Below are 23,222 nucleotides of genomic sequence, written 5' to 3'. Positions count from 1 at the left end.
CCAGAGAAAATGAGCAAAAAAAAAAAAGGTTTCTTTTCCTTATGAAGAAAGAAGAACAAGTATAGATATAAAGTAGTCACAGAGAAGTTTTTTATATTCCTGGGGGAGATCAGAGTGAGTATTGAGGAGCATGCAATGTATATAAAGATGTTCAGGGGTCAGAGCCATAGCACAACAGATGGGTAGAGTTTTTACCTTGCACACAGCCCACCCTGGTTCAATCTTGGCATTCCATATGGCCCCATAGCTGGCCAAGAGTAATTTCTATCTGCGGAGCCAGGAGTAACCCCTGAGCACTGTCAAATGTGGCCCCAAAACCTAAATAAGTAAATAAATAAATTGATTTTAAAAAGTGGCTCAGTGTTCTGGAGAGGGTGGGTGTTTAATTTGGTACTGACAAACAAAGAGGCTAGAGTTTGAAGAGGACTCTGCTGAGCATATCCCTCCGGATCATACTACCTGGTATAAGGTCCTTTTCTTTTTTCCTTTTTTTTGGTTTCTGGGCCACACCCGGTGATGCTCAGGTTATTCCTGGCTATTCATTCAGAAATCACTCCTGGCTTGAGGGACTATATGGGACGCCTGGGATCGAACCCAGGTCTGTCCTAGGTTAGCCAAGTGCAAGGCAAACACCTTACCGCTTGCACAACCACTCCAGCCCCAGAATTCTTTTGTTGTTGTTGTTTTATGTTTTTTGGGCTACACCCGGTGACACTCGGGTTACTCTTGGCTATATGCTCAGAAATTGCTCCTGGCTTGGGGACCATATGGGACACCGGGGGGATCAAACCAAGGCCCATCCTAGATTAACCACATGCAAGGCAAAAGCCCTACCGCTGTGCCATTGTTCCAGCCCCACCCCTTTTTATTTTTAAGTAAAGTCACTTTATTGGAGATACTGAAGAAGAGAATGGAGAAGATAAGAGAGAGTAACAAATATTGTGTTCCACCCCCAGCATCCCATAGGGTCCCCTGAGTTCATCAGGAATAACCCAGGCACCATCAAATATGACCCCCCAAAAATCCAAAAAAGGTGTGGGGTTCATTTTGGTTTTGTTTGTTTGTTTTGCAAAATGCTTTGACAGCTTCTTGTCTTGTGTTTAAGGAAACAATAGGTTCCATTAAGTACAGGATTTTTTTAGCTTCAGCACTATTGAACTTTTGAGACCACCTTTTAGCTATTCTTTGATGAATACTTGAAGCTGTCCTAAATATTGTGAAATATCCACAGCACCCCTGTTTTCTACCTACTAGAGGAGGCAACACACACCTTAGATATCAGCAAAATTGTCTCCAGACATTGCTGAGGTCTTCAGGACTGAATGGGCCTTGCTCTGGAAGTTGTATTATGACATCTTATGTATGGGGAGACCAGGTTCTGGGCAAGAATGGAAGCCGTAGAAGGCAGGACTGAGAAGGGCTAGGGTCATGCCATCTTTTCTCTTGCAACCCCAAGAGCAGTGTGTTCTTGCAGTGTGAAGGCAGCTAACTGACTTGACTATAAATGGCCCACTAGATATTTTCTAAACAAACTATTCTAATGAAGGGAATGGCTCAAGGAAGCAAGTATAAACAGTGACTCCTTTTCTCAACTTTGGCTACATTTTTTAGTTTTTGGGGGAGATATTGCAAGTCCTCAGGACAGTCATCCTGGACTTTGGGAATGCCTATTAATGTAGACATTAGTCATTTCAGGTTCTCCAGGTGAATCCAGTGTGGAAAAACTCAGAGGTGGACCTGAGACAACCTCCTGAGAAGACCTTGTCCTTAGGCACTGCATCATTCTGCTCTGCCTACTGCTGATAACTAAATTCCTGGCCAAAAACCTTGCTAATGTTTCCCGTTTTCTTGTTTCTCTAACAGCCTCTTTCCTATCTTCTAGTAGGGGAAGAGGCCTGCCTCACCAAGGAGTTCTCAAGTTCAATAAGGTGGCTGCTGTGCCAGCTTTGTTTTGTTTTGTTTTGGTTTTGGTGTCACACCTGGCAGCGCTCAGAGGTAATTCCTGGCTCTGTACTCAGAAAACGCTCCTGGCAGGCTCAGTGGACAATATGGGATACCGAGATTCGAATCACTATTTGTCCTGGGTAGGCTGCATGTAAGCAAAAGCCCTACTGGCTGTGCTACCTTTCTGGTCTCATGCTATGCCAGCTTTACCAGAACAGTCTGCATGCAAAGAACTGCTGAGTCTGGAAGTGCTGGTCATGCTGAGTAACAATGCAGGATTGATTCCTAATGCTTTCTTGATGCGTATTAAATACATTATCTCATTTGTACTCAGTTAAAAGGGCAAAAGTCAAACCAGACTGGAACTGTTTTTTGTTTTTTGTTTTTTTAGTTAGTTTTTTTTTCTGTTGCAAGCCAGCTAAATTAGGCAGCACTAAGAGGGGCTTCAGGGTTACTCGATCATCTGATCGATGATGGTAGGACGATGGGAGTGAGGATTTGATGATGATTGGGCACTCAGAGACCAGACATATTCAAGAGCAATTGGAACTGAGCCTGTCTATTAAAAAATTTCATCCATATTTAAGCACTCAAAATCTTTCATAAAGGTGCTCAGGAGCCCAGAGGTCAGTTCTGTGCAAGGCAAGCAACCTACACACTGTACTATCCCTCCAGCTCAAAACCAGGACAGTTAAGTCCAAAACTACAGGCAATATCATCAAACCATATTCACAAGGTCTCTTTGAATTACCCTATTAGGAAAAAATAGAAAGAGGAGAGGAGAATGAAGAGGTGAAGAAAAAGTGGACAGGGCCAGACAGTACAGCTGGTATGGCACTTGTCTTGCATGCAGCAGGTCCAGGTTCAATCCTTGGCACTCCATGTGGTCCCTCTAGCCTTGCCAGGATTGAGCTCAGAACCAGGAATAAGTCCTGAGCACCACTGTATTTGCCTCCCCCCACCCCCATGACCATATTAATCATGCTTCATGACATTTCCTGAAGGAATCTTCCACTGTTTCTGGACTCTGCTATTGACAGGAGTAAGGGAACCAAACTGGTCTGGACCCAGACCCCTTTTCCCTGGAAATAATTATTGTGGTTTTTCTAAGATCTTGGTGAGGAACCAAACTAATAGTGCAGTGGTTAGGATACTCAAATGCAGCCAAGAGTTCAATCCCTAGCATCCCATATAGTCCTCTAGAGAACTCTGAGCACAGAGTAAGTCCTGAAAATCACTGAATGTATCTCTTCCCTCTAAAAGAAAACTTGGTTATATTTATCCTTTGGTTTTCTTTCTTTTTTTTCTTTCTTTTTCTTTTTTGGTTTTTGGTTTTCGGGTCACACTCGGCAGCGCTCAGGGGTTACTCCTGGCTCTACGCTCAGAAATTGCTCCTGGCAGGCTTAGAGGACCATATGGGATGCCAGGATTCGAACCACCGACCTTCTGCATGCATGCAAACGCTTTACCTCCATGCTATATCTCCGGCCCCAATTCTTTGGTTTTCTTATGAAAAGCTGCCTTCACATTGACACTTCATACCATACAAGCTAAGACAGTAGCATCAACCCTTAAAAGTACTCAGGGTGAATCTTATTGGGCCATGATGCTCTGTTCCCTCCATTAGTTTTGCCATGAGGAGTCACCAATGAAGGAAGCCCAGTGCCAGCTTCTGACTCTCAAGATCAAAGAGCAGAACCTGAGGCCCATGAAAAACATCATAGTGCTGAAATAAAAGGAAAGTCAAGACTTAGTCAGGGGTACACAGCCCACTTAGATTTGGATGTCAAGAGAGCTTCGTGGAACATGGCCTTTGTTTCACTGGAATCTTGTTTGAACGTTTGTGCAGGAAGAGTCTGTAGCTTCTTATTCAGAGGCATAACTCATAAACCCATCATCAGCCCTGATTCAAAGACAGGTCACCAAGAAAGAAGAGGGCAATTAGGACCAAACTGTCCTGCCATTTTTCAGCCTATAACCCAATGAAAGAATCTCTATGTGTCACTCTTTTAACCCAAATGTCAAATGGGACAAGTATACAGCAAAACTGTTATTATTTTATTTTGAGGGGCACACTCAATAAGGGCTTGGGGATTTCCCTTGGCAGGGCTCAGGAGACCATGGAGTGCCATGCATGGAACAGGAGTTGTTACACCTTAACCCCTGTGTTGCCTGTTAGATCAGAGGAAGAGAGAGAGAGAGAGGAGAGAAAGGAAGAAAGAAGAAAGAAAGAAAGAAAGAAAGAAAGAAAGAAAGAAAGAAAGAAAGAAAGAAAGAAAGAAAGAAAGAAAGAAAGAAAGAAAGAAAGAAAGAAAGAAAGAAAGAAAGAAAGAAAGAAAGAAAGAAAGAAAGAAAGAAAGAAAGAAAGAAAAGAGAAAGGAAAGAGAGAAAGGAAGGAAGAAAGACAAAGAGAAAGAGAGAAAGAGCTGAAACTGTGCTTCTGAATCCCCGAAGGTTTCCTCAGAGGCCTAGGGAGCGTACCCCCAAAAAACTGCATTTTGAAGCTGCTGAGTGAGTACATTCTGAGGCTGCGGGATCACACTGCCCTGCTGTGCCTTTGTTCACTCTGAGGACTTCAGGGGAAACTCCTATCTCTGTCTGCCTGAAACTGTGCTTCTGAATCCCTGAAGGTTTCCTCAGAGGCCTAGGGAGCGCACCCCCCAAAAAACTGCATTTTGAAGCTGCTAAGTGAATACGTTCTGGGGCTGCGGGATCGCTCTGCCCTGCTGTGCCTTTGTTCACTCTGAGGACTGTCAACTAGAGGCAGCAGAAGAGTGCGGCAGCTTCACTTCGTGGCCGTGCACTCTTTCTAATCAATGAACCCCACCACGACACACAGGAAAAACCACACTACAAGCGTGACAATGGGGAAACCTCGCAGGCAAACACCATCCACAGAGAATGAAGATGAAAGCTCGGATGACCTAATAAATTCCAACCACCTGATTAACCTTTCAGATAAGGAGTTTAGAATAGAAATATGGAATATGTTCGTAAAACTCAAAAAGAGCATAGACTGGTCTGAAGAAAACACAAAGACAGAAATCAGAAAACTCCAAACTGAAATAACAGATCTGAAAAACATGGTTGCTCAACTGAAAATCTCAATGGATAGCCTCGCCAACAGGATATCAGCAGCTGAGGAGAGAATCAGAGTACTGGAAGATGTGATGCAGAAAAACTCAACACAAGAGAAGAAATTGGAAAAGAACCTTAAGACAAACAAACAGGCAATGGAAAAAGTACTCAAGGCATGCGAACAGATGAAAATAGAAACCTTTGATAAATTCAACAGAAGCAACATAAGAATCATTGGAGTCCCAGAAACCCAGGAAGGAGATCTCCAAGAAGAATCAACTGTCAAAGACATCATCAAAGAGATACTCCCAGAGTTAAAGACTATATGAAATCAAATCCTGCATGCCCAAAGAATACCAGCTAAAAGAGACCCAAAGAAAAACACCCCAAGACATATCCTTGTTACAATGACAAATCCCATAGATAGAGATAGAATACTGAAAGCAGCAAGATCAAAAAGGGAAATTACATTCAAAGGAGCATCCCTAAGACTTACAGCAGACATGTCACAAGAAACTCTCAAGGCCAGAAAACAGTGGTGGAATATTGTGACAAGACTGAATGAAATGAATGCCTCACTGGGAATACTGCACCCAGCCCGACTCACGTTCAGGTTTGGAGGAAGAATACACAGCTTCATGGATAAACAACAGCTCAGAAACTTCACAGATGATAAACCAGCCTTAAAGGAAAAACTGACAGATCTACTCTAAGACAAGAGAGACCAACAAACACAGCAAACTTATCTACAAAGATGACATTAAATCCTATGACAATCATCTCCCTCAATGTCAATGGACTAAATTCACCAATTAAAAGACACAGAGTGGCAAAATGGGTCAAAAAGATGAATCCAACCTTCTGCTGCCTACAAGAAACACATCTGAATAGTCAGAACAAACATAGACTCAAAATCTAAGGCTGGAGGAAAATCATCCAAGCAAACAACACCCTCAAAAAAGCTGGGGTGGCCATATTAATATCTGATGACACCAACTTTATACTCAGAAAAGTGGTAAGGGACAAAGATAGACACTATGTACTAATCAAGGGATATGTGCAACAGGAAGAAATCAGACTATTAAACATATATGCACCCAATGAGAGACCAGCAAATTATCTAATACAATTACTGACAAATCTGAAAGAAGAAATCAATAACACAATCATGTGGGAGACTTCAACACGGCCCTATCAACACTTGATAGGTCAACCAGACTGAAACCCAACAAAAACATACTAGCCCTGAAAAGTTATGGAAGAAAGAGGACTAGTAGATATATACAGGACACTCTATCCCAAAAAACCTGGATACACATTCTTTTCCAATGTACATGGGTCATTCTCCAGAATAGACTACATGCTGACACATAAAACATACCTCCATAAAATCAAGAGGATAGAAATCTTGCAGGCTACCTTTGCTGACCACAAGGCTCTGAAATTAGATGTGAACTACAAAGCCACACAGAAGAAAAACTTTAACAATTAGAAATTAAATACCCTGCTACTGAACAACCAGTGGGCCTGAGATGAAATTAAAAAGGAAATCAAAACTTTCTTGGAAACAAATGATAATGAAGACACAAACTGCCAGAATCTATGGGACACAGCAAAAGCGGTCCTGAGAGGAAAATTTATAGCTCTACAAGCACACATCAGGAAGGAAGAAGGAGCATACCCGAATAACTTAATGGCGCAGCTTAAAAAATTAGAAAATGACCAACAAAAGGAACCAAAAATAGATTTTTTCTGTCTAGAAGGAATTAACAAAGCTGAAAGCAGAACTCAATGAAGTGGAAAACAAAAAAGCAATCCAAAAGATCAACGAAAGCAGAAGCTGGTTTTTTGAAAAAATAAACAAGATTGATAGACCATTGGCAAAACTCACAAAGAGAGAGAGAAATCTGATAACCCCTATTAGAAATAAAAAGGGGGGGGCCGGGCGGTGGCACAAGAGGTAAAGTGCCTGCCTTGCCTGTGCTAGCCTTGGACGGACCACAGTTCGATCCCCTGGCGTCCCATATGGTCTCCCAAGCCAGGAGCAACTTCTGAGCGCATAGCCAGGAGTAACCCCCGAGCGTTACCGGGTGTGGGCCAAAAAACCAAAAAAAAAAAAAAAAAAAGAAATGAAAAGGGGGAGATCACGACAGATATTGCAGAGATCCAAAGGGTAATCAGAGACTACTTTGAGAAACTTTATGCTACAAAACATGAGAACCTAGAAGAAATGGAAAAATTCTTGGACACTTATAACCTTCCACATTTAAGTAAGGAGGATGTAGCATATCTAAACACCCCATCACTACTGAGGAAATTGAAACTGTAATCAAACATCTGCCCAAAAAGAAAAGTCCAGGCCCAGATGGTTTTCCTAATAAATTTTTTCGAATCTTTCAAGAGGAATTACTACCAATCCTAGCCAAGCTCTTCTATGAAATTGAAAAAATGGGAACACTCCCAAACAGCTTTTATGAAGCCAACATCACCTTGATACCAAAACCAGACAGAGACACTGCCAATAAAGAAAATTACAGACCAATATCCCTGATGTATGCTGATGCAAAGATCTTCAACAAAATCCTGCCAAATGGGATCCAATGCATCATCAAGAAGATCATACACTACGACCAAGTAGGTTTTATCCCAGGAATGCAAGGATGGTTTAACATCCATAAATCTATTAACATCATACACAACATCAACAACAACAAGAAAAATAAAAATCACATGATCATATCAATAGATGCAGAGAAAGCATTTGATAAGGTCCAACACCCATTCTTGATCAAAACTCTCAGCAAGATGGGAATGGAAGGAACCTTTCTCAATCTAGTTGAAGCCATCTACCACAAGCCAATGGCAAATATTATCCTCAATGGAGAAAAACTAAAAGCCTTTCCTCTAAATTCTGGTACAAGACAAGGCTGTCTGCTCTCACCACTCCTCTTCAACATAGTACTGGAAGTTCTTGCTATAGTGATCAGGCAAGAAAAAGATATCAAGGGAATCCAGATAGGAAAGGAAGAAGTCAAGCTCTCATTGTTTGCAGATGACATGATACTATACTTAGAAAACCCTAAAGACTCTACCAAAAAACTTCTAGAAACAATAGATTCATATAGCAAGGTGGCAGGCTACAAAATCAACCTACAGAAATCAATGGCCTTTTTTTTATTAATTTTTTTATTTTTAATTATGAGAACAAGGATGCAAAGAAAGAGGACAAGGTAAAGTTACAGTGGAAGGACAATACATAACATAATTCTCAGAAGTCCCCTTGCTGATATCCCAACTTTGAAATTTCATTCAAAGAACATTAAGATTGTAACACACTATAATATTTCTTAACAGCACACAAGGCAATCTAAAGCCATAAAACTTACATAACTCCTTAAACATTACAGGCACAGCATTTTTTTACATTTCCATATTCATGCATATTAGCTTAAGTTAACCTCAAATCTTAAGTGGGTTCTTTTTAAGGATTAGAGTCAAAGGAGCACAGCAAAAATGGTGTTAGAGTGGCAATTGTTGTTTGCATAGGCCCACCAAAATATGAGGGACATGGAAAGAAATAACCTTGGCCTAAATACAAAAAGACCCGACCCCTGAAGGTTCATGGCACAAGACCAACTCTAGGCTCCAGGCAAGCTAGATCGTCCAATCCAAGACATTGTCTGTAGTGCCAACACACTTATATTTTTCACACAGTCTCTGTTGTTGGTATCAAGCTTCTGTATTAAAGATCCTGGAATCTGTATATCCAACATTGAAGTCAGGATGTGGAGCGTCCTCTGGTTTCACCTCACAATCAAAGGGCAATGCAGGGAGCCCTGTCCTGTAAGCAGGTCGTTGTTGTTGTTAAGTCTTCTCAGTGTTAATGGAAGTCTCTTTTGAGCAGGACAATGTCTGAGCAGTGTAGAGTCTTCCTTGGTAGAGGATTGCTTCCAGGTGATGCTATAGACCAGCCTGGATGTTTTGTGGATGGCTTCCCTGGTTCAGGGAAATGCCCTTTCTTCTGAGGTCTGTGCCAGGTCGTTATGTCAATGTTCAGGGTGTAAGGTCCCTTTGCACTATAAGATTTGTCTGTACCAATCTCTATTAGATAGGATCTTATTTATATGTATAATATTTTCCCATTTTAATGTGCCTATGCAAAAAAGGAGCAATGCCACGTGGTGTTCTTGGTGCATATGGGGGTGATAAGAACAATTATGGTTCAATCATAAGCATTAATCTGGGGGACTCTTTCTCTAAGATTCCTTGTTAAACAGCTCAAAAAGAGAAGATGAAAAGTGGTTAGAATCGTCACCATATAAGAAAACATTTAGTAAGAATTATAGCTGTCAGAGAAAAAACACAAAATATTCTAAAGAAATACGAGTCCATTTTATGTATCTTGAAACAGTTTGGGGTTGTTACACACAATAAACGGCTTTGGTCTGTGATAAGGCTTGTACACTACTGATTAAAAAGAGTAATGTAGATTAGAAATGTTTGGGGGGGTAGAGAGTAAAGGAATAAAAAGGCGCTTTGTAGGGATGTGGGAAAGGACACAATACAAAATAAAGATTCTGGATACGTAAAACGTAACATAACAGTAAGGAATACTCTTAATATATGAAGTACGCGCGGGTTCTGTAGTTTTTGGATGCATAGGGAGGGATTTCTCCCCCCTCCCCCCAGGGCCCGATTAACCAGGCGTGGCCCTGAAGACCCACCAGGTTTGGGGGATCTTGGTCCCCTGGACTAGGTGTTCAGCCCAGGGGGCCTGTGGCTAGCTGTCCTGCCCAGAGCCCCCAACATACCAGTCAAAGACCCAGAAATCCTGGCATGCGGAGTGTTCTGAGCCCAGCTGTGCCTCTGTAGTTTTTGGATGCATAGGGAGGGATTTCTCCCCCCTCCCCCCAGGGCCCGATTAACCAGGCGTGGCCCTGAAGACCCACCAGGTTTGGGGGGATCTTGGTCCCCTGGACTAGGTGTTCAGCCCAGGGGGCCTGTGGCTAGCTGTCCTGCCCAGAGCCTCCAACATACCAGTCAAAGACCCAGAAATCTGGCATGCGGAGTGTTCTGAGCCCAGCCGTGCCTCTGTAGTTTTTGGCAGCATAGGGAGGGATTTCTCCCCCCTCCCCCCAGGGCCCGATTAACCAGGTGTGGCCCTGAAGACCCACCAGGTTTGGGGGGATCTTGGTCCCCTGGACTAGGTGTTCAGCCCAGGGGGCCTGTGCCTAGCTGTCCTGCCCAGAGCCCCCAACATACCAGTCAAAGACCCAGAAATCTGGCATGTGGAGTGTTCTGAGCCCAGCTGTGCCTCTGTAGTTTTTGGCTGCATAGGGAAGGATTTCTCCCCCCTCCCCCTAGGGCCCGATTAACCAGGCGTGGCCCTGAAGACCCACCAGGTTTGGGGGGATCTTGGTCCCCTGGACTAGGTGTTCAGCCCAGGGGGCCTGTGGCTAGCTGTCCTGCCCAGAGCCCCCAACATACCAGTCAAAGACCCAGAAATCTGGCATGCGGAGTGTTCTCTCAATGGCCTTTTTATACACCAATAATGATAGGGAAGAGATGGAAGTCAGGAAGGCAATCCCATTCACAACAGTGCCACACAAACTCAAATATCTTGGAGTCAATTTGACCAAAGACAGGAAGGACCTATACAAAGAAAACTATAAAGCCCTGCTCCAAGAAATAAGAGAGGACACAGGGAAATGGAAACACTTACCCTGCTTATTGTTTGGCAGGATTAACATCATTAAAATGGCAATACTCCCCAAAGCATTATACAGATTTAATGTGATCCCCTTAAAAATACCCATGACAGGGCCCGGAGAGATAGCACAGCGGCGTTTGCCTTGCAAGCAGCCGATCCAGGACCAAAGGTGGTTGATTCGAATCCCGGTGTCCCATATGGTCCCCTGTGCCTGTCAGGAGCTATTTCTGAGCACACAGCCAGGAGTAACCCCTGAGCATTGCCGGGTGTGGCCCAAAAACCAAAAAAAAAAAAAAATACCCATGACATTCTTCAAAGAAGTGGATCAAACACTTATGAAGTTCATCTGGAACAATAAACACCCTCGAATAGCTAAAGCACTCTTAGGGAAAAGGAAAATGGGAGGCATTACTTTCCCCAACTTTAAACTGTATCACAAAGCAATAGTTATCAAAACAGCATGGTATTGGAATAAAGACAGACCCTCAGATCAGTGGAATAGGCTTGAGTTCTCAGAGAACATTCCCCAGACATACGATTACCTAATTTTTGACAAAGGAGCAAGAAATCCTAAATGGAGTAGGGAAAATCTCTTCAACAAATGGTGCTGGCAGAACTGGTTAGCCACTTGCAAAAAAGCGAACATAGACCCCCAGTTAACATCGTGTATGAAGGTAAAATCCAAATGGATTAAAGACCTTGATATCAGACCGGATACCATAAGGTATATAGAAAAACACGTCGGTAAAACACTCCATGACATTGAAACTAAAGGCATCTTCAAGGAGGAAACTGCACTTTCCAAACAAGTGGAAGCAGAGATTAACAGATGGAAATACATTAAACTGAGAAGCTTCTGCACCTCAAAAGAAATAGTGCCCAGGATACAAGAGTGACCCACTGAGTGGGAGAAACTATTCACCCAATGCCCTTCAGATAAGGGGCTAATATCCAAAATATACAGGGCACTGACAGAACTTTACAAGAAAAAAACATCTAATCCCATCAAAAAAATGGGGAGAAGAAATGAACAGACACTTTTTTTTTTTTGTGGTTTTTGGGTCACACCCGGCAGTGCTCAGGGGTTATTCCTGGCTCCAGGCTCAGAAATTGCTCCTGGCAGGCACGGGGGACCATATGGGGTGCCGGGATTTGAACCGATGACCTCCTGCATGAAAGGCAAACACCTTACCTCCATGCTATCTCTCCGGCCCCGAACAGACACTTTGATAAAAAAGAAATAATAATGGCCAAAAGGCACATGAAAAAATGCTCCTCATCACTAGTCATCAGGGAGATGCAAATCAAAACAACGATGAGATACCACCTCACACCACAGAGATTGGCGCACATCACAAAGAATGAGAACAATCAGTGCTGGCGGGGATGTGGAGAGAAAGGAACTCTTATCCACAGCTGGTGGGAATGCCGCCTAGTACAGCCTTTATGAAAAGCGATATGGAGATTCCTTCAAAATCTGGAAATTGAGCTCCCATTTGACACAGCTATTCTACTCCTAGGGATATAACCTAAGAACACAAGAATACAATATAAAAACCCCTTCCTCACACCTATATTTATTGCAGCACTATTCACAATAGCCAGGCTCTGGAAACAACCAAGATGCCCTTCAACAGATGAATGGCTAAAGAAACTGTGGTACATATACACAATGGAATATTATGCAGCCGTCAAGAGAGATGAAGTCATGAAATTTTCCTATACATGAATGTACATGGAATCTATCATGCTGAGTGAAATAAGTCAGAAGGAGAGAGAGAGAGACGCAGAATAGTCTCACTCATCTATGGGTTTTAAGAAAAATAAAAGTCATTTTTGTAACAATCCTCAGAGACAATGAGAGGAGGGCTGGAACATCAGCTCCCTCCATGAAGCTCAACACAAAGAGTGGTAAGTACAGCTATAGAAATAACTACACAGAAAACTACCATAATCAAGTGAATGAATGAGGGAACTGGAAAGCCTTTCTGGAGTACAGGTCGGGGTGGGGTGGGATGGAGGGAGATTGGGGACATTGGTGGTGGGAATGTTACACTGGTGAAGGGGGGTGTTCTTTACATGACTGAAACCTAATCACAATCATTTATGTAATCAAAATATTCAAATAAAGAAAAAAAAGAAAAAAAAGAAAAGGAAAGAAAGAAAGAGAGAAAGAAAGAAAGAGGGGCCAGATAGATAGCATGGAGGTAAGGTGTTTGCCTTGCATGCACAAGGTCAGTGGTTCGAATCCTGGCATCCTATATGGTCCCCGAGCCTGCTAGGAGCGATTTCTGAGTGCACAGCCAGGAGTAACCTGTAAGTGCCACTAATGTGACCCCCCCAAAAAAAAGAAAAGAAAAAGAAGGAAGGAAGGAAAGAAGGAGGGAGGGAGGGAGGGAGGGAGGGAGGGAAGGAAGGAAGGAAGAAAGAAAGAAAGGAAGAAAGGAAGGAAGGAGAAAGAAAGACAAAGAAATTGGGTCAAGGGAGATAGCACAGTGGTTGGGCGTTTGCCTTGCATGCAGCAAATTCAAGATGGATGGTGGCTCCAACTTTGGCATCCTATATGGTCCCGGAGCCTGCCAGAAGCAACCCCTGAGTGCTGCCAGGTGTGACCCCAAAACCAAAAGTAAATAAATAAATGAATAAATAAATAAGAAATTGCAATGTAATTCAGAAAGAAGAAACTAAACTGAATCACTTTGACCACTTCTTGGAGCTGATCCTACCTTATTTCCTCATGCTAACGAGATCCAGGGAAAATTTCTGAAGGCCATAATTCTGAAAAATTGCTGAGAATTATTTTCCAGACATCGGTGGTTTCCGCATCCTCCTGTCATAACCTGGTTACACAAACCTGAGCAAACAAAGTTTGCAATGTGACCTGGCTGCCTCATATCAAAGGTTGGGCGACTGGGAGGGGGTCTGAGACAGGAATACTTGGACTGTGGAGGGGATTGGAGCACCTGGATGGGGACATCTGAGCTAACGGAGAGTAGGAGGTGGGAGAATCGAGCCCTGTGTAGGACCCTGACTTTAAGCCAATATTCTTAGGATGATCCTTGAGGTTGATTTGACAGGTATCAGAAATAAAATCCAAGAAAAAGTGGAGCCAGATGGCAGGACAGAATTAAAGGAGAGAACTGGGTAGCCAGGAACAGTGAAACAATTATAGGCAGAATGTTGTACAAGTCTTTGTCCAGAAGTTAAGCCAGAAAGACCAGCCTCCACATGTGGAGAAAACAAGAGTATGTTGACTACAAGAATTGTAGTTGAGGGGCTTCGATAAAATACAGTGGTTAAGGCCTTTGCTTGGCACACAGCCTACAGGCAATCAATCCTCAGAAGTTCATATAGTTCCCAAGCTCCCTAGGTGTGATCTCTGAGTACAGAGTCAGGAGTAAGTTCTGAGTACTACCAGGTGTTCCCCACCCTCTGAAAAATATAACTGTAGTTAACTGTATTGTGTTCAAGCAGTAATTTTTTTTTTGCCTTTTTTGCCACACCCTGTGACCTCAGGGGTTACTCCTGGCTAAGTGCTCAGAAACCGCTACTGGCTTGGGGAACCATATGGGACACCGGGGAATGGAACCACGGTTCTTTCTAGGTTAGCGAATGCACGGCAAATGCCCTACTGCTTGCACCACCGCTCCAGCCCCTCAAGCAGTAATTTTTTTCTTTTTCAAGCAGTAAATTTATATTATAATGTTTTGTTTTGGTTTTGTTTGGTTTGTAGGCTACACCCAGAGACACTCAGGGGTTACTGTTGGCTTTGAGTGTGTGTGTGTGTGTGTGTGTGTGTGTGTGTATGTATGTGTGTGTGTGGTTTTTGGGTCACACCTGGCAGCGTTCAGGGGTTACTTCTTGCTCTACGCTCAGAAATCACTCCTGGCAGGCTCAGAGACTATATGGGATGCCGGGATTCAAACCACGATCTTTCTGCATGCAAGGCCAACGCCTTACCGCCATGCTATCTCTCCAGCCCCTATTCCTGGGCTTTTGCTCAGAAATCGCTCCTGGCTTGAGGGACCATATGGACACCAGGATTTGAACCACCATCTGTCCTAGATTGGTTGCGTGCAAGACAAATGCCCTACTGCTGTGCTATCGCTCCGACCCCAGGAGTGACTCTTGAGCACAGAGCCAGGAGTAAGTCCTGAGCACTGCTGGATGTGACCGAACACACCAATACCTCAAACAGAGCTTAAGAGATAAATAAAAAATTAAGAGAAAAAAAAAACTCATCACCACAGGATACTGAAGAAAATGCAAGGAAGAAGTATTTATTTATTGCTTTTTGAACCACACCTGGTAGTGTTCTCATGGTGTTGCTCTGGGGAACATATGGGATGCTGAGGATCAAACCCAGGTTGATTATGTGGAAAACAATATACTATTGCTCTAGCCTTAGATAGAATGAATTAATTTTCCCGAGTGTGTAAAGGGGATATTTACATTTATACATTTCATGTTAACAATGTAAAGATTTACTGATCAGAAGGTCCAAAATATACACAACAAAACAAACCCAAACAGATGATCAAGACATATTGTAACCCAAGTGGCAAGAACCAAAGAGAGATACTCCTTAAAGCAATCTATCTTTCTGGGTATGTGAAAGTTTCTTACTACTGTACTTTTATACCAAAACTTAGGATATCGGTCTTTTTCTCCTGCCTTTGTATAAGGCCAAAAGAGAGACATTGCCTACTTTGACAACCTTAAAATCGACTCCAGGAATGTCACCAACAGAATGCCCTTTGTGACCAGATCCAGCATTCAGAATTTCATACTTTTTCCTCAATAAAATTCAAACAAACATCATTGGCTACAAAGACTGTGGTATTGTGTCTTTCCTGATCAGCTGAATTCAGGCACACTTTCTTTTTTTTTTTTTAATATATTTTTTATTTATGTAACATGATTATAGTTGGGTAACAGTCACAAACAGAACACCCCCTTTCACCAGTGTAACATTCCCCCTTCCCAATGCCCCCTCCCCCCTTCCCATCCCTGCCTGTATTTGAGACAGTCATTCTACTACAGTTATTTGGTTTTTTTTTGGTTTTTTTTTTTTTTTTGGTTTTTTTGGGTCACACCTGGCAGTGCTCAGGGGTTATTCCTGGCTCCAGGCTCAGAAATTGCTCCTGGCAGGCACAGGGGACCATATGGGGCGCCGGGATTCGAACCGATGACCTCCTGCATGAAAGGCAAACGCCTTACCTCCATGCTATCTCTCCGGCCCAGTTATTTGTTTTTAAGTTCAGTAATTTTTTTTTCTTAAAGGATAATGGTTAAAAAAAAATAGTAAAGGTGTGATAGTGGCAATCGCCGTTGTTTGCACAGAGCCAGAAAAATATGGGGAAAACGGAAAAAAAAATCCTTGGCCTGATGACAAGAAGGCCTCACCCCTGAGGTTTGTTGGCATAAGATCGACTCTGGGCTCCAGGCATACCAGTCTGTCCAACTCGAGTCATTCTCCGTGGTCCCGGTGAAATTTTTTTACATTTTAGCTGTTGTTGGTATCAGGTTCCTATGTTTAAAGATTCTGGATTCAATGCATTTCTTTCATCGAAGTCAGGCTGATGTGGCACATCCTCTAGTTTCAGCACACCGTTAGATGCGGAGCGATCTGCCCTGCAAGCAGACTGTTGCTGAGTCATCTGGGTGTTGAGAGCACTCTTTGGAGTAAGTCAATGCCAGAGCAGTAGTAGGTCTTCCCTGGTAGAGGGTTGGATCCTGGTAATGTTATAGACAATTGTGGTTGTTTCCATAGATGATATCCATTGTTCAGGTGTGTATGGGCAATGTCCGTTCTTCTGAGGCCTAAGCCAAATCATTATGCCAATGTTCAGGGTATAAGGCCTAACTGCATTACCAAAATTGTGTTCCCATCTCTATTAGATAAGAACTTGTTTGCATATGTATTATTTTCCCATTTTAATGTGCCTATGCAAAAGAGAAACATGCCACAATATATTGTTGGTGCATCATGGGCCTACAAATAAAGTCCAACATTCCCCGTAACTTGTTTCAAACATGAATTCTATACAGAGATACTCTTCTACCAGGATTGCTTATAAAACAGATCTCAACGGGAGAAAAGCTAACAATCAAGCAACAAAACCAGTGGGCAAAATTGTCACTATTTGAGGATATTCGGAAAGCGTTCTAGATCAGGGTCTTCAAACTACGGCCCGAGGGCCACATGCGGCCTGCCAGCAGTGAGCGCTGTTTGGTTGCCAAGATACCTGCCAGCATATACACTCAGTGTATAACCAAATATCAGGAACCATGCACTCAAAATGGTAACCATCTTTGGTAGCACTTATGCCTGTGAACAGACTTTCTCAAGAAATAAACATCTGAAATCTCCAACCAGATCAAGATTAACTGATGCCAACTTGCATCACTTGTTATGGCTGGCAGTGACAAATATGGAACCGGACATTGATCATCTCATTAGCCAAAAGCAGGCCCACAGTTCCCATTGAAATACTGGTGTGTGATCTGTTTATTTATAAATGGTTTTCATTTTATTTATATAAGATATGTGCAGTGTGAGTAGGAATTAGTAGCTCATATAGTCCGGCCCTCCAGCTCTCTAAGGGACCGTAATCTGGCCCCCACTTTAAAAAGTTTGAAGACCCCTGTTCTAGATGTTAAGGGACTACATCTGAGATATACAAAGGAGATACACGTGTCCCTTTTATGTTTTAGAAATAATCAATAGGGAGGGTGTTATTTCCGAGACACCACTTGGGTTTGTGATTTGGCCAAGTGAAGAGCACATGGAGCCATGTTATCCCTGTGTTGCCTGCTGAAGCTTCCGACTCCCCCAGAGGCGTTTGCTTCCTAATTGCTGGAAGCCAGGAGTTCTCTAGTCCCCTCCCTGCCCCATGCAGGAACTGGGAAGCCTGGGGTCTCCTTTAAACTGCTCCTCGCTGGAACCCACTTGTTAGGACCCTGAGCAGTGGCCAGGGATAACCCTGGGGACCGAGAGGAAGGACAGAGAAGGCTGTGTGTGTGTGTGGGGGGGGGGGGGAGCCAAGACTGCATTTTCCTCTTAGCTTGGCCAAAAAGCCTACTGCATGGAGTCATATTCTCCTCGTGTTGCCTGCTGAAGCTTCAGACAGCCCCCAAAACATTACTGTGAAACATATGCACCCACCTCGGCCAAAACAAAAAATCATTAGTACAAAAAATGGTTAAATGATGGGTAATAGGTGTGGGAGTGAGGGAATAAAGGAATAAAATGAGCTTCTGGGCAGCGTTCTGGAGGCACACTTTCTAATAATAATTTTATTGTTTGGCCTCAAGTTCAACATCCTCAGGCACAATTCCCTTTGGATGGAAGTACCTTCAAAAAGGTTGGCCTTTGGGCTATGTCCAAAAGCACCTTCTGGCACCTCTTGCACTTTCACTTCTGACCTCACTAGCAGCTGCAAAACCTTGTGCAATATGAAGATCGCAACACACGTCCTGTTGGCAGCATCCACTGGCACAAAGGATCTTTTAATTTTCTTCCCTAGTTTTAGTAGGTGGGTGTTCAGGGGTTATTCCTGGCTTTTTATTAAGGGGGATCATATGGGATGCCAAAGATTGAACTGGGTAGGCTGCATGTAAGGCAAGTGCAGTACTTGCTGTACTATTGCTCCAACCCTTGTGCATCGTTTTTATGACATAAAATCAGTATAGCACTATTTCATCTGACAAGGACTTTCCATTATAGAGAAGATTGTACCTGGGAGTCAGGAGAGATATTGCAGTAGGTAGGGCCCTAGTACTGCATGACCCAGGTTCTATTCCCAGCACCCCAAATAGATCCTCCAGCACTGCCAAAAGTGATACCTGACTGTAGAGGTAAAAGTAAACCTTGAGCACCACAGGGTGTACTTCCAATCTTCCCAGCTTCTACCCCTCCTAAAGAAATTCTGTATTAGAATAAGCACCTTCAGAACATCCTCTGGGTCTTATATATACCCAGTCTCTCAAGAATTCCCTCCTTTACTCTTTTCTAATATAAACAAGGAGAGGTTTTTTGTTTTGTTTTGTTTTGTTTTGCTCTGGTTTGTTTTTGGGGTCACATCTGGCAATGCTGCAGGGTAATCTTGGTTCTGCACTAAGGAATTATTCCTGGCAGTGTTTGGGGGACCATATGGAATGCCAGAGAGTCAATCTGCATTGGCCACATCAAGGTAGTGCCTTACCTGCTGCTCTATTATAGCTCTGGCCCTAAACAAGGAGAATTTTCACAGCTCAACATACATTCACCTTGGGACTCAAAGACACTTTTCTTTTCTTCTTGGTTCTCCAGTTCTCTGTTTCCAAAAACACTGTATGCTCATAAAACTAGCAACTCTTGACTTCTCTCTTCCGCCTGTATCTCTAAGCTCTCTTTAGATCAGGGAAAGGAATAGAAATGAGATGGAAGTTGATTCCAAGAACTGCCACTGCCACTTCTTCATCAACATTGAGTGGATACAAACCTATCCAGTTTTTAAGATTCTTACCCTAGGATCTGAGGTACTTGGAGATTATTTGTCCTCAGTTGGGGACAGCAGGAAGCAAGTATCACAATTTGAAAGAAAGAAATATTTGTCTTTCAAATTATTGTGCATGCTCAGGGCTGGTGCACAAGCCTAATTTGGGGGGAGCTTTATGACTCAATAAAGAAAGCTAAAAAAATTATTGTGCAAAACTTCTTTTATAATCATAAGTTTGCCAATTTTGAAATTGTCCCTTTTGAAATTGCCCATTACCAAGGGCCAGATTGCTAGCACAGTGGTAGGCATTTGCCTTGATTCAGATGCCTTGGGACGGACATGGGTTCAATCCCCAGCATCTCTTATGGTCCCATTGAGTCTGCCAGGAGTGATGATGAGCACAGAGCCAGAAATAATCCCTGAGCGCTGCCAGGTTGTGAACCAATGACCCCCCCTCAAAAAAAAAAAAAAGAAAAAGAAATTGCCCCTTACCGAAAAGAAAAGAAATCCTTCCAAGGAAAAGTGGTCTAGTTTACGCCCAAACACATTGCTTACAGAGACCCATCAAACCATGCTGCTCTCCACACCCTTGCAAAATCTCCCAGTGATAACTCGGACACACTCCTTCCCAAAAAGGTCGAGCAGATTTACAAGAACTCCAGAAATTTACAGAAAACACACCAAGAATGCTCAATTCTGCCAGATTGTGAAATTTGGGAATGAAATATATGATGAAAGTCTATCCAATACTCTAGATAATGCACCTGTACACAGGGAATTCCCCTAATGTTTTGTTTTTCTTCAACCCTCTCTTCCCATGTGTCCTATGACCCAAGTAAGCAGTATATATAGCAGAGATCTTTTCCCAGGCAGACAGCACAGACTGCTCAACTGTACCAGGACTCTCAGCAGGAAGGGACAGAAAAAGGTGAGGTGCTAAAATATTCCAAATTTCCTTCTTTGGGAACCCTCTTTCTCAGAAGCATTCTTGTCCTCCATCCTTTCTGAATCAACTGTTCTGACAATTACAACTTAGCAGATGTGGCTGTTTTTGTCATTGCTGGACCTCTACAGCACTGCTTAGGGTTCTGGTGACTATTCTCATGAGCCCTGAAGTTCAGGCCTGATGGTCCAGTGCTCTGACTCATTCCTGCTCAGCAATAGTGCTAGGGTCAAAAAAAAATAAATAGTGCTAGGGTCACCAGAGTCACCCTGACAGTGTTTGGGGCATAGGGAGAAGGAATCACTAATTGTTGAGCTTGGGTCCTTGTACCTGTAAGGCAGGCACTTCAGCCCTTTGAATTAATTCCCCAACCCCATGAATACTTTTTAGTCTAGGAAGTTATTATAAATCATGTTGTTTGTAACCTCTATGTGGTGTCATATCACAAATGTGGATGAATTATTAAACTCATATGGTATTTTAGAAGGATAAATCTATGAATCCTTCCATGGAAACATGCTGTATGGTTCTATTTCAGAGCTGATTATGGATGATAGAAATGGAAAATGACTTACACACAAAAAAACTCACTGTAATCTTTTGTAATCCTAGAAAAGCATTTGGATATCCATGAGATAAATAGAAATGGAGAATAAAGCTTGTAAGAATTATGTTAAATGATAAAACAGTATCTTTTCACTTCTATCTATATACCTATTTATAAAATTAAGTGAAATTTATTTTTGGAATTCTTGCTGTGTTCTTGACTTTGCAGCAAGATGAAACTTTTCACGGCCATTCTTTTCTGCTCCTTGTTTCTGGGTGTCAGCAGCCAACGTTGGCTTACTTTCCTCAGGGAAGCTTCTCAAGGTAAGGCTCCAAGGCTGGGAGGGTGATGGTCAGGGCCTGTACCAGACTTTCCCCCTGTTCACCCAATCATCTGAGCAGAGGACACAACCTCTCAGGGTCAGGGCCACAATAGGTTGAAATTGAGTAGGGACTTTATGACAGCATTTCTTAGGGCTTTGCCCTCCTCAGTGGATACCCCTGTACAGCAGGGCTCATAAAGTCGAGACCCCAACTTTTAACAGGCGTGAAGAAAAGAGTTGGATTTCTAAAGTGCATGTTCCTTGAATAATACAAGTAAGGACCTGCTTCCCCCTAATGGAGGTTAGGGTATAGCACTTGTATGTTGCTCTGATGAGGATTTATCAAACCTGGGAGTTGTTCCCAATTCTCTTACCTCTGAATAAATTTTTTGGTGATGTTTGCGGGGGGGGGGGGATACATTGGACCATCATGGTCAGGCTAACTCCTGGCTCTATCTGAAGTCAGAAATCACTTTTGAAGGGGGTTGGGGGAACTCTATGTGGTGCAGGTGATGAAACCTAAGTCATCTGTGTTCAAGACAAATGTCTTCCCTGCTATTCTATCTCTCCAGCCCCAGCCTCTTTGTAGCCAAAATAACAGTTTTTTTTTCTTTTTTTGTTTTGTTTTTTGGGTCACACCCAGCAGCGCTCAGGGGTTGCTCCTGGCTCTATGCTCAGAAATCGCTCCTGGCAGGCACGGGGGACCATATGGGACGCCGGGATTTGAACCACGGACCTTCTGCATGAAAGGCAAACGCCTTACCTCCATGCTATCTCTCCGGCCCCATAACAGAGTTTTTAATAATGCAAAGCACTATTTGGGCTTTGTACTCACAAATAAACTAATCTTTATACTCATGTTTTAATCTTTGAATTTTTTGATGTTACCATCACTATCTCTTAACAGAGAAACTGAAGCACTAAGAGCTAAGATACAGGGCCCGGAGAGATAGCACAGTGGCGTTTGCCTTGCAAGCAGCCGATTCAGGACCAAAGGTAGTTGGTTCGAATCCCGGTGTCCCATATGGTCCCCTGTGCCTGCCAGGAGCTATTTCTGAGCAGACAGCCAGGAGTAACTCCTGAGCACCGCGGGTGTGGCCCAAAAAGCAAAAACAAAACAAAACAAATAAACAAAAAAGAGCTAAGATACAGGGTCAGGAGATAGGAAAGTGGTTAGTGCGCATAAACCACACACAGTCATCATGAAAGGAGCAATAGAACCCAGAGTGGGAACACACAGAAAAATCTTGTACCACATGTGTGTCTTTTAATGTTAATTAAAGGAAGTGAAAAATTAATAATTTTCAAGCCCATATACTTTAGAGTAACATTTTTAAAAGACTCTTGAAATTCAGGAAAGAAGCATTTTTAAAATTTCTCTCTCCACAACGTGAAAGCCTGCATTTCATTACTTTCTTTTCCTTCTAGGGGCCGGAGACATGTGGAGAGCCTATTCCGACATGCGAGAGGCCAATCATAAAAATTCAGACAAATACTTCCATGCCCGGGGGAACTATGATGCTGCACGAAGAGGACCTGGTGGCGCATGGGCAGCTAAAGTGATCAGGTAAAGTGGTGGGTGAAAAGGGTCAGGAGGTTTGGGATCAGGAGGAAGGAGGCTCTGGAGACAATCCTCTGATCCAAGTACCTCTTGCCACATTCCCCTCTGCCCACTCTGGGTTGGGAGGCTGAAAGAGAATAAGGCGAGTGGAGAGAGCTATTCTCCAGCCTCAGGACAGAGGCCATTTGCCCAGCATACAGGAGATCAGAGTAGGCTGAGTTGGATTTTGCCCAGGCAGGGCCAATGTTACAGCTTCTTGTTTCTTGACTCCCTTGGAAGAAAGAAATGTGTAAAATGGGAATATTGCTTTTCTGTCTTTGATTCATCTCCTTTCTCCTTCACTCCTTTCAGCGATGCCAGAGAGGGTTCTCAGAGAATCACAGACTTTTTTAAGTATGGAAACAGTGGTCATGGACGGGAAGATTCAAAGGCCGATCAGTTTGCCAATGAGTGGGGCCGGAGTGGCAAAGACCCCAACCACTTCCGTCCTGCAAAACTGCCTGAGAAGTACTGATCTTCTCCCTCATCTGCTCTCTGAAAGCCTCAGGAGGACAGAACAGCTACTGAACAAAAATCATTGGATGCTAAATTTCTAGTACTTGATAGTTGAGAAAAAAGCATAGAGAAATGTGTG

General features: G+C 43.0%; 1 protein-coding gene across 1 annotated transcript in view; it reads left to right on the top strand.

The window, feature by feature from the left end:
• Positions 1-23,222, top strand: part of LOC126018990 (serum amyloid A protein-like) — a 33,838-nt gene extending 10,616 nt beyond the window's left edge. Inside the window, exons 4-6 of the mRNA XM_049781112.1 lie at positions 20,934-21,028; positions 22,456-22,594; positions 22,940-23,222. Of these exons, the coding sequence (XP_049637069.1) occupies positions 20,934-21,028; positions 22,456-22,594; positions 22,940-23,102 (397 nt within the window). The 3' untranslated portion in view covers positions 23,103-23,222. The remainder of the gene's footprint in view (positions 1-20,933; positions 21,029-22,455; positions 22,595-22,939) is intronic.

The sequence above is a fragment of the Suncus etruscus genome, chromosome 9 (genome assembly GCF_024139225.1).
Source record: "Suncus etruscus isolate mSunEtr1 chromosome 9, mSunEtr1.pri.cur, whole genome shotgun sequence".
In the NCBI taxonomy this organism is placed as follows: domain Eukaryota; kingdom Metazoa; phylum Chordata; class Mammalia; order Eulipotyphla; family Soricidae; genus Suncus; species Suncus etruscus.
This window is presented reverse-complemented; position numbering and strand designations above follow the sequence as displayed.